The sequence below is a fragment of the Arvicanthis niloticus genome, chromosome 13, assembly GCF_011762505.2.
Source record: "Arvicanthis niloticus isolate mArvNil1 chromosome 13, mArvNil1.pat.X, whole genome shotgun sequence".
NCBI lineage: Eukaryota > Metazoa > Chordata > Mammalia > Rodentia > Muridae > Arvicanthis > Arvicanthis niloticus.
This window is the reverse complement of record NC_047670.1, coordinates 75,208,472-75,221,043: the sequence shown is the minus strand read 5'-3', so window position 1 is coordinate 75,221,043 and position 12,572 is coordinate 75,208,472. Positions and strand designations below refer to the sequence as shown.

Genomic DNA, 12,572 nt, shown 5'->3' with positions numbered 1-12,572 from the left:
AGCACCCATCCATTGTGGGAGGACATGGAGTAAGAGGAGCACCCATCCATTGTGGGAGGACATGGAGTAAGAGGGGCACCCATTCAGTGCTCATAGGGCTGCAAATGTCTAGTGACTATAGAAAGCAGTGTGGTGGTTCCTCAGGAAGCTGGGCCTAGATCTACTTCACGAGCCAGCTACTACTTGGGCATATACGTAAGGGACTCTACATCCTGCCACAGGCATGCTTGCTCAACCATGTTTATTGCTGCTCAATTCATAATAGCCAGAAAATGGAAACAGATTAGATGCCTATTAGCGGGTGAATAGATAAAGAAAATATGGAACACCGACACAGTGGAATATTACTCAGCTGTTAAAAAATAAAATCATGAAATTCAAAAGTAAATGGATGGAGCTAGAAAAAAAAAATCATTCTAAATGGGATAACCAAGATCCCAAAAGACAAATGCTGTGTGTGTTGGCCTATATATAGATATTAGCTGTTAAGATTTTGATAAACTGGCTACAATCCATACAATCTTAGAAGTTAGATACAAGGTAGGAGTAAGGTACCGGGGAGGATTGAATCACTCCAGGAAGGGAAAACAGAATAGTTATGGATGGACCTATAGGAGTAAGGTACCGGGGAGGATTGAATCACTCCAGGAAGGGAAAACAGAATAGTTATGGATGGACCTAAGGGTAGGGCTAGAAAGGAGGATCAGATAGAAAGGAGGATCAGATAGAGAGGGGAGAAAGGCTGAGGGAGGGACTCAGGCCATTCAAGGGCTCCTGTGGAAACCCAATACAGTAAAAGCACCCTAAAATATGATTTAAATGGAACTGTCAAATAACAGGGGAGATGGAGACCCAACTGGACATCTCCTGTTACCAAATGAAGCTTCCAGTATTAAAACTTGGTTACATCTAATATAACTGTTAGCCAAGGAAGGCTCTATGGGACAACCCAGGCTATTTCCAAAGGTATTAGTTGCTCTCTATCAACTGACAGCAAGGCTCCATTGTTGAAGACAACACCTACATAACTCACTGAACATGGAGGTGGGAAGCCGGTGTCTACCTAGAGTTTTTAGCCCTATGGAGGCTATTCATGGCACTGGAAGGTGCTCTGTCAGCTCTTACTGGAGAAAGGTGAATACCAACCCAGCTACAAATTCTTCAATCTACAACGGTGACCCACCTGCAAGACCCACTGTTGCAGACCAACGGATATCTGACTGGATTTTAGACTCACTTCATGAGATGGAACCCATCCCTGACATTGCTTGGGTAGCTAAGAACCTGAGACTACATAGGCCAGGGACCTAGGGGAAAAACCAAATTCTACTGCTCTTCTAAAGGAATGCAGCAACAAAATGAATCCTAACAGCATCTGCCTTACTCATAGATGAAAGTCTTGCTCAGCCGTCCTCAGAGAAGCTTCCCCCTGCAGTAGACGGGATACAGAGCCCACAGCTGGGCCAGGTGCAGAGAGTACACCTTGGAACACTAAGGCCTAAATGGGATGTTTCCATCAAATCCCTGCCCTCTGGCTCTGGAAACCCTGTGGAACTGAAACTGGGAAGATTGTAAGAGCCAGTGGAGATGGAGGAACAGCAAGCGGACCAGGCAGCTCATGCACACATGAGCTCACACAGATGTGGGAGGATGCACAGGGCTTGTGCAGATCTGGGCCTGATGGGGTCATAGTGCTGAGAGAGGAAGTGGGCATGAACCTAACCCCAAAGCTATCTCCCATTATAACTGCAAGTGAAAAACTGGTCTTCATCAACAGAGTCTCATTGAATATACAAACCACTGCTAAAGGCAGACCCATGCCCAACAATAGATGGCCAGCACAACACGAATTTAACAGCATCTTTGGAGGGCTTTTCTATATATATATATATTTTTTATTCTGTTTTGACCTTACAGGTCCTTTGCATTTATATTATAGTTTCCAGTTTTGTGTTTTTATGGAATCTGTGTGTACGTGTGTATAATGTGTGTGTGTATAGTGTGTATGTGTGTATAGTGTGTGTGTGGTGTGTGTGTAGTGTGTGTGTGGTGTGTGTGTGTAGTGTGTGTGATGTGTATGTGTAGTGTGTATGTGTGTGTGTAGTGTGTGTGTGGTATATATGTGTGTGTAGTGTGTGTATGTGTGTGTAGTATTATTACTAGTAGCTTTTTTTAAAGATGCTTGTCTCCTAATAGAGAAAGAAAGGGTGTAGATTTGGGTGAATGAGGAGGTGGGCAGCATCTGGGAGGAGTTGGGGGAGGGGAACCATAATCAGAATGCATTATATTAAAAAATCTATTTTCAATAAGAAGATACTCATAGCAAGCTAATTCATATTAGCTGCAAACTGGAACAAGCCAAATGATGTGGTATATTCATGCAATAAAATCCATCTGGCAGTAAAAAGGAGTAAACTACATACCTGGGTGTATCTCAAAGACAAAAACCCTTTGTTTAATGAAGGAAAGTGAAAACCATATACTTTACAAGTTGACACATATGGAAGAGAACTGAGCTAAGGTAGACAAATTAGAAATGCTGCCCAGTGTAGTGGAACCAAACTCGGATGAGGGGCGGCACATCAGAGCAGGGCAGAGTCCTGATGCCATAAGGTGTTAGAGGAGCAATCTGTAACTGCCAGAGAGTCCCTTCTCTATATCCTGGTACCAGCAATTCTGGTGACTCTTGAGTGAGAGTTACACAAGGCCAAACGACTTAGCAGTGGATGGTCTGACAAGAAATCTGGGTCACAGAGGACGTGACTAAGTATCCTCTCTTATCTCTGTTATGGAAACAGTCAGAACGCATGCTACAGACTCAGACTGTGCTGCAGCCACTTGCTGTCATTTGTGTTTTGTCTGCAACTCCAGGTGTCTTAGTGTTTTACTGCTGTGAACAGACACCAGACCAGGGCAACTCTTGTAAGGATAATATATAATTGGGGCTAGCTTACAGGTTCAGAGGTTCAGTCCAGTATCATCAAGGTGGGAGCATGGCAGCATCCAGGCAGGCATAACGCTGAAGGAGCTGAGAGGTCTATATCTTTATCTGAAAGCCTCTAAGAGAAGACTGGCCTCCAGGCAGCTAGGACTAAGGTATTAAAGCCCACACCCACAGTGCCACACCACCTACTCCAACAAGGCCACGCCTCCTAATACTGCCACTCTCTGGTTCAAGAATATACAAACTATCACACCAGGCATGCCAAGAAGCAGGAGGCTTTGTGGGTAAAAGAGCAGGCACTGGGCATGGCCTGATTCCAGGCCAGAGCCATGGGCATGAGGAAGCAAGCCACTGGTTGATAGAGGTGAATATCCTGCGTGACTGACTGAGGTGCATGATCCATTTGCTCTGGTAAACTTGGACCTTAGTTGCAAATGAAAGCAAGAATTAAGGGAGTGGCCAATTGGGTTGGCTCCCTGGGCTGTTTTGGCATAATGCAGGGGCTTGGGTCCTTTGGCAAATCATGGCTCTAGGTTTTCAGGTGTAACCTGGTCACTGCCTACCTGCAGATATTAATCAGCTCAGACTGACCAACAGAAGGATGGGAAGCTCCTACGATGACATAAACTACAGCTGAAGCTGCCTGATGATGTCACTAAGCTCCTACGATGACATAAACTACAGCTGAAGCTGCCTGATGATGTCACTAAGCGTCACCCAGCACAGATAAGACCAGGTGTTGTACTGAGAAAAAAACATGTGTGTCACTAGGAAATCTAACCTGCTAGATTCAAAGTGCACAGAACACCAAGTTGGGCACCCAGGCCCAACACACTGTCTCTTGCTGAGGTCCAGAAAGCTGCAGTTGAAAGGCCAGATCCTTAGTTCTTGCTTCTTCTTTTCCAATAAAAAAAAAAAATACACATAACGAGTTATCATTTCAACCGGTTTTAAAATGAACAATTTCCTTCAGGCCTCTAGAATATTGATAGTTCTAGAATATTGATAGTTCTGCACAGCCCTATTTATCACCGCTCTCTAATGGCGGTACCCGTCAGGAGTCGCCCCTCACTATGTTCTCTGCCAGACTCTGCCAATCAACAATCTGATTTCTGTCTCAAAAGATTTGCCACTTTTCATTAAACAGAATCATGTGATACATGGCCTTTGCAATGCGGCAGCTTCACTTATCTTGTTTGAAGCTTCATCCAGGGTATGTAGAACCTTGTTCCACTTCACAGATGAATAAGGAATGCCCCTTTGTGGAGCTGGGACACATTTGTTCATCACATGATGAACTTGGGTCGCCCCACTTTCTGATCACTATGGATAATGACTGAGTATTCACATATCTATTATGTGGTAACATGCTTCAGCTTTCTTGGGTGTGTACGGCGGGGCAGCTTTGCTGAGACATAAGACAATGCTATGCTGCTCTCTGAGGAACAGCAAGAACCACTGGCCAAAGCGGCTGTCACACTTTACGCTTCCATGAGCAATGCTGGATGTTGTTTCTTCAGTCAGACCATAGCCACCAAAGTTAGACTCCCACAGATAAAGCAGCTTTATACTGACGTTCTCATCTATAATTCTGTGGGGGATTCTGGGAAGTGGCCTCTGCTAGAAGCTGCTGCCAACTTTTACCACATGGGAGGGGAGCTGAGGGTCACTGAGGTGGAGTGGGTGGACTATTTACCTATGGCCTGGTTGGTCAGACACTGTGGCACACATATGCAGTCCGACACTTGGAGGCCGAGTCAGGATGATCACAAGTTCAGGGCCTGAGCTAAGCAGTGAGACTGTATCTAAAAGAAAGGAAGGAGGCTACGGCTGTAAACTGCAGAGCTCAGGGAGGTGAACTTAGTGCTTGCCTAGCATGCATGAGACCCTGGGATCCCAGGAAACACACACATCCACACACACACATATATACACCCTGGAATTCCAAGAAACACACACAACACACATACATACACACACATACACATACACACACACACACCCTGGAATCCCAGGAAACATACACACATACACACACCCTGGAATCTCAGGAAGCACACACACACACACACACACACACACACACACACCCTGGAATCCCAGGAAACACACACACATACACACCCTGGAATCCCAGGAAACACACACATACACACACCCTGGAATCTCAGGAAACACACACACACACCCTGGAATCTCAGGAAACACACACACACACCCCCTGGAATCCCAGGAAACACACACATACACACACACACACACACACACACCCTGGAATCTCAGGAAACACACACACACACACACACCCTGGAATCTCAGGAAACACACACACACACACCCTGGAATCCCAGGAAACATACACACATACACACACCCTGGAATCTCAGGAAACACACACACACACACACACACCCTGGAATCCCAGGAAACACACACATACACACACCCCAAACCCTAAACTTAGTACAAGCTGGTTCCATTAGTTCCATCGCCATCTTTCCTAGCCCAAACCTGAAGTCTATCAGGGTACTCAGCTACTGATGCCCAGGTTTTTAAACTAGAGTCATTCACATAAAGATGCTACCACATCTGCAGGTGACCAGTCCTGCCCACATTTCTCCAGATCGGCCCAGGGAAGCTCCAACTTCATTACCGATACGAAATTACTTTCACGAGGAATACACAATTGACCTTTATCTGCCATCAGGCATTTTCTTAGGACTGAAATTTATAGTATTTTAAAAGCATCCTTAGAATCATTACAGCCATTAACTCGTCATCTAGTCAAGTATTTCTACAATGTCTGTGAGCTGCTGCTTTGAAATAAGCCCACAATAATTTCCTTTTCTCAAAGGATCTATATGGTCTTAGTAGGGGCCCCCACCCTTTCTAAGTCAGGCAAACAATTCTTTCATCTTTCTTTGGGCTAAGAGAGATGAGACAGAGCATGGCAAAGTCAGGCTATGAGCACACTCACACCACAGCCACCACAGCCAGCCTTCACAGCAGCCCCGTGGCAAAGGCCTTCCGCTTTGCTTTCTCGCTTTTGGTTTTGGGGCCAAGCAATACATCTTCCCAGAGTCCCATGAGCAGACAGGAGAGTTTGTTCTCTGGAGTCAGTCTCAAGGTAGAGCAAGCTTTACACTCACACCTGACTCTACTTCCTGTGTGACCTGGGAGAGGGGAGGGGCTGCTTAATTTCCTAAGCCTATCTCCTCTTCAGCAATGAAGGCAACACCTCCCTGTCAGGAAGGGGGGCTGCGGGCACTACAGGAGATAGAGCTCGGACATTTGCAATCTGCCTCAAGAGATTTCTCAGTTAAGTTGGATCTAGACTGTTGGTGGCATCTGCTTTCTTTATTAACAAAGACCAATGATTCTCACTTTCTCAGTTCAGAAAGAAAGACATGGAAGAGTCTCCTTCTGTGCATCAGCAAAAAAGAAGAGTAAAAATTTCTGAACTATGAAAAAAAAAAACCCATCTGTCAATCACAACCACATAATCAATGAGGGTGTGAATGATTTTTTATGAGATGCTGATGATATAATGCTCGGAAGTCTTTCTAGCTCTCTCTCTCTCTCTCTCCCTCTCTCTCTCTCTCTCTCTCTCTCTCTCTCTCTCTCTCTCTCTCTTTAACAGTGCATTGTATTTCTTGCCTCAAGCCTAGGCATAAATACTGGATACAGCATCAGTGGCTTCTATACCAGCCCACAAGCACGGGTATGTGTGAAGACAGGTGAGTTCCTAACACATCTGACAGTAAGGACCACTGTACCTCAGCCTAAAGAGACAGTGACTATCTATTGGGCCTAGGCTTCCAGATGAGTAACTAATACTTTAAATTTCATAATTAAAATGATAATGTTTAAAATAAAGGACTTACTATGTTATGCCCTTTTAGGAAGAATGACTATCTCTCCAACTTTACAAAGAAGCTAATATTTAACTGTCAGATCTCTTGGGTCTCAGGAGACCTCAGTTTAAGTTTTACTTATACAAGTTACTAAATCTCTCTCCGAGGACAAAAGTCACTTACTTTATAGTGGGGTCACAAAAATTAAGAAATGACAAGCTGTGGTAGCCCAGGTCTATAAGCCCGGTGCTCAGGAGGATGAGGCTAGAGGGTCTGGAGTTCAACGCTAAACTGGGTTACACACCGAGGTTGTTAAGGGCAATCTGAAGTACACAACGAAACTTTGTCTCAAAACAAGCAAGCAAACAAACAACCAAACCCCAAGGGGTAGAAAGAAATGAAGCTCAGTCATAGAGTGCTTGCCCAACCTTAGGCTTGCTCAGCTTTGGGTTAGAACACTCCCCCCCCCACCCCCCCGCTCAAGAATATGAACATAGTTGATTGATACATAAATAAGAAAATCACAGGGTATGGAAAAATAACTAATAACTTCTCATCTCTAAGGCAACGCCTCTAACCTTCAATTAGTTGTCTTTCTCTCTCCACATCTGTCTTTATGTGGATTTGATCTCACACCACATAGATGCATCCTACTTGGTCTGTCTGGTAACACTAACACTCTTGCCTGCTGCCTCTTCCTGCCATGCTGGAGTTCTGACCTCCTGGCCTTGGGACTCTTCATTCCTGTCACCAACATCACTTAGGGCCACTTTAAAGAGTCACCTAAGTGCCTACATGGCACTGGACACTAGACTCCTTCAAGCTCCCAAGATGAACTAACTCCGTAGGCCACAGTGCGGGGAGGGACAGAAACCTTACTGCACAGCCGTCTGCTCAACTGAACCTAAATAACGTTTCTCCCATGCAGGAGAGCAGAAACCATTCAACCCAACCCAATCCAACTCCAACCCAGCCCAGTCCTCAAGCTTGATCATGCCTAAGCTAACATTAAGATACCTCCAGGATAACTCTCATACCTTTGCTTTGGGTTGGGGGGGGAAGGGAGGCAGCTTTATGATTTAGTCTATAAACTGTAAACTTGCAATATATCACAATTCAATTTGCCTTCAAATATTTGAATTTTTGAGCTGCTTCAACTGCGCCACCACGTGACCCAATCCTTACTTTCCACTGATGTCCACTCTTGTTGGTTTTCCCAGAGAATATAACTATCTGGGTGTCAAGCCCAAAGTTTACCCTAGATACGGAATCAGTGAAAATCAAATAAAAATGTAATATGGTGCTGATATCTTTTTTTTTTTCACCAGTGCTTTCGTTGCAGGACCCGAGTCACTGTTTGTCATTAGTCTTCATTGTAATTTTAGACAATTGGGTCTCCAGAAGGGCAATGGCTAAGGGAGTAGACAGAGATGACATTAAAACCAACTGGAAGGAAAGGACTGGGTTTTCAGACGGTAACAGTTCTAAAAATAACTTATAGGCTGGTCTAGAGGTGTAACCCAGTGGAAACACTTTGGTCTACTGTGTAGATGGTCCTGATTGGATCCCAGAACCAAATGCAGCTGCTTTGCCACCAACAGGAAGAGGAGGGGGAGATTTGTAGCTTGTAAGTCACCAAGTATCTTAGAGACAAAGCATTTTCCTTTTAAATAAAAGGGCAGAGAGAGATGAGGCAACTCAAACTGATTTTTGAATTTTTTTTTTTTTCTATTTCCTTCTACCCAGCATGTGCTGGAGCGGGAACGGAGGGCCATGGCGTGCCAGGCGCCCTCTCTTCCATTAAGCTACACAAACCAGCACTGCCTTTTGGATTTTTATCTGTATAGTCAATCTAAAGTCCTAACACAGATCACTCAGAGATATTTCACCCACGAATATCGGATCCCTTTCACACATGCACCATGCTAATTAAGGGGTTGGTGGTCTTCATGCTGTGTTAGAGGCGTGGGGGTGATGTTAGAGGGACATGCCGCCCACACCAGTCACAGCCATTAAAACGTTGGAGGTAGGCAGGATGAGGACTACTGAGGTATAGGAATTTAAAACTTTTACAAAGAGCTTAGAATTTAAAGAAATGTGGAGATAGCTTTTTTCAAAGAGGGAACCGTTATTGAGCCCTTAGACAATTGATTCTCTGCAGCTGTTCCGTGCTACCCCTCCAGAGCCTGACAACAGACTCCACTCACATTTCTCTTCTGCCTTTCTTCCCTTCCCTTCCTCCCCCATACACCCTGTGTTCCTGCCCTAACCTCCCACTTTCCTGGTCTCCTCCGTTCTTTCCATTCCAATCCACTCAGAGACTCTGGGTCCAGTTCTCTCTACCCACTCCAGGTTTGCCTGCCTGGTACAACTTCCACCCCAGCATCATGTATGAGCATTCCTCTTTGGAAAAAAAAAATCACGTCCCATTCTTGTAGAGGGGCAGAAAAATTATTATCAAAAATAATATATATTTAAATAGAAACAGCAAAGTCTTTAAATTCCAAGCTGTTTTCCTAGTCGGGAAAGAGGACAGAAGAGAAGCAGTAGTTTCAAACTGGCTCAGACTAGGTCACTCACTGGTAGTAGCAAATGGTCATATTTCATTCCGTCCTGCAGTCAATCAAAGCGTGCGTGTATGGGGAGGGGAAGAGGGCGGCCGGATTTACTCGGATGGAGGGAAAGGGAAAGAGGTAAAATACAAGGAGCCCGGAAAGGCAGAATGAAATGAAGCAGAGACTACGGAAAAGAGTGAGGGAAGACTGAGGGCGAGTAAGGAGAAACAAAGGAGGGACGGTGGAGAGAAGGGAAGGCAGCCCACGAGGCCAGGAAGGCGGGCAAGAGGCTGCAGGAGGGGAGGCTGCCATGCCTAGCCCGGCCCACCGTGTCCTTCCTTACACTGTCCGTAGCTGCCTTATCTATTTTCACCTCAGGCAGGAGCCGCCCGATGTGTGAGCCTGGCCCGATGAGCGACACCACGCCGTTGCAGTCCACGGTGCTGTTGCGCTTCACGCTGCGCCGCAGGCTGGGGAAGATGCGCGAGGAGCGGCTGCACTGGCTGTAGCCGCTGTAGCCGCTGTAGCTGCTGCGGCGCTCGCGGGCGCGGATCGGGATGAAGAGCGAGTCTCGCCGGCCCTCGCTCTCCTCCACCGTGCTGTGCTCGTCGTCTGCGAACTCGTTTTCCGAGCCCGGGTCCCGGAACCGCCCGGGGCCCCGGAAGCTGAAGATGCTGCTTTTGCTGTTGTGTCGGGAGAGGAAGGGTGAGCCTGGGATGCTGAGCAGCGACTGAGGGAAGGAGGGCGAGAGAGGAGAGAGAAAGAGAAAAAGAGGAGTGAGACCAAGCAGCACCCCACAGCCCAGCGACGTGGCCTCCCGTGCCCAATGCACCCCTGTCCAATGCTTCCCCGGCTGTCCTCTGGCCACACCAGCGACGCCAGAAAGTCCTGCGGGAGCTTGGTCTGTTACCAAACATCTTACTCTTAATCACACCTGGCTGCCAAAAATATCCAGGATCTCCAATGGACCCTGCCCGCAGCACATCACTCTCTGATGCTTGTGCTTACTACCAGCCCCCACCGAGTGTGCGTTTAGCGCTGCCCAACTTGGACTCCACAGCCCACCTAGCAAAATCAGAACTTGCCCTCTCTCTGTGGAAACCTGTCTGGAGTTCTGATAGAACTAGAAAACGCCACTGTTTAGTCAGCTGAATATATATATCTCCATCCTCCACTTTCAAGCCAATATCTTTTAAAATCGGAATTTAAGTAGTTGTAAATAATTTATTTCCCAATTTAGTTAGTTGTAAATTACATAATTCCCAGCACTGACATTTTCAAGACTCTTTACCGAATTTTTCATTTATTTTTATCTTTTAGCACATTTCCTTTTCACATTCCCTCCAAAATTTTATGAAAGTGCATTTTTATATTTAAATGTATTTAATTGATCAGCACTGAATACTCCTCTGAACAAAAGAAAGAAGTAGCTCTAAAATTTAAAACTTCCTTCTGTGACCATGAATCCCTGAGATATTTTTCAATTCCTCTCAGAGTATACTTTTTATGAATGTAATTGATCACACTTCATATATATATATATATATATATATATATATATATATATATAGTGTATATTTGACAAGCAATTAACTTAAAAGCAGCTATTGAAGCACATCTTTAATGCAATGGTTGGTTTTTAATTTGTACTTCCCTGTTTGTTGACAGGGTTACTTATGAGGGGAGGAAAACATGGCTCACCCACACCCATTCCTAATAATCGATTTTAAGTGTTGGGGTGCATTATTCATGTAAATATTATCTTGGAAAGAAGTGCGTTATGTCATTCAATTCTTTGAACTCCTTCCAAGTTATATGCCAAAAACTACATGACAGACTAGCAGCCAGATGTAGTTTAAGGATCTGCCAGATGAGGAACTCACTCCTTTTCATTTCATTGAGCATGGAGTGTGGTGAACTGGCTAGCAGATGTGTGTCTTGGCCAGAAGCAGCCCCTTTCCTGACTGCTGAGGGTCTTGGAAAGGAGGATATTAATGATCCTCAGGGCACTGCTACTCTTACTCTAAGGCAGCTCTGGCTAACACAACAGAAAAGGGAACAAACTAAACCATGTTGCATTATCACCAGTGTGGGTATTTTATAGCAAAAGGATTTTTATCATAGTACTTGCTTTAAACACATTGTATCAGTCTCACAGAACCTGCTCTAAATGCATTGTATCAGAGTCTCACAGTACCTGCTTTAAATACATTGTATCAGTCTCACAGTACCTGCTTTAAATACATTGTATCAGAGTCTTAAGACTACAGAGTTAGTGTCATTAGTTTAAGGGCGTCTGAAACATGATCTATTCCACAAAGGTAGTTTTCTATATCAAAGGAATTGGTTTTCACTTGAAAAAGTATGACCTTGTCTTTTATTTTTAATATATGTGTGCCACTCATAATAATCCCAGTCCTGAATTTACAACATTCCAGAATATTTGATTATAACTATTTTTCTCTTAATAGACGCATATGAGGAAAGTGTTGTTAGTGCAGTTAAGGTTCCTGTTTTAAAGAAAACTTTGTAGGCACCAGTGCTTTCAATTGTCCTTTCATCTGACATCCTTAAGGCATGAAGCCACACAAGATGACTTGGGATGGGGGGAGGGGGGAGTGTACTGCAGGGGAGCTTTGGGCCCCAGGGCTTGATCTCAACCACAGCTCTAGTTGGTCAAAGGTTAGGGGATCTGGTTCCTAAGTCTTCAGGTACTGCAAGGGAAACAAAGCCCAGTGTGAGCTAACCTCTGTAAGAGGAAGGCACTAGTCTTTGAGGAACTTTTACAATTCAAAGCTGTGCAGGAGTTTTTGCCTCAGAGTTTAGGCCTACTTTTCTGCTAAAATGACTACTGTATCAATATAGCATACATATGTAAATTTTAAAGGAAAACTGAAATATGCTTTTGATGATAACCCTAGAGGGCTATTTTGTCCTTGACTTTGTCCAGAATTACATTTCTGGTTCTATGTTCAAAGTGTTTCTAGGTCCCTTCTCTTTTTGTAAGGTATAAAGCCTCTGTCCCTAGATGGGTTATATTCTCTTTGAAGAATTCTAATTCAATGCACTTCATCTATGTCTTCCGCTTGCTGTCTGGTCTTTCCCTGACTTGGCTCTAAACCCCACAAACTTCTGAGACATATCTGAGTTTTATCACTGGGGGATATATCAAGAAAATCCTAATCAGGACTGGGAGAATAGTCTGGTGACAGTGCTTCC

General features: G+C 44.7%; 1 protein-coding gene across 6 annotated transcripts in view; it reads right to left on the bottom strand.

Annotated features, from left to right (window-relative positions):
• Scn8a (sodium voltage-gated channel alpha subunit 8) overlaps positions 1–12,572 on the bottom strand; it is a 168,641-nt gene that overhangs the window by 55,165 nt on the left and 100,904 nt on the right. For all 6 annotated transcript variants that reach the window (XM_076912116.1, XM_076912117.1, XM_076912119.1 and 3 more), the window contains one exon: positions 9,727–10,083. In XM_076912116.1, the coding sequence (XP_076768231.1) occupies positions 9,727–10,083 (357 nt within the window). The remainder of the gene's footprint in view (positions 1–9,726; positions 10,084–12,572) is intronic.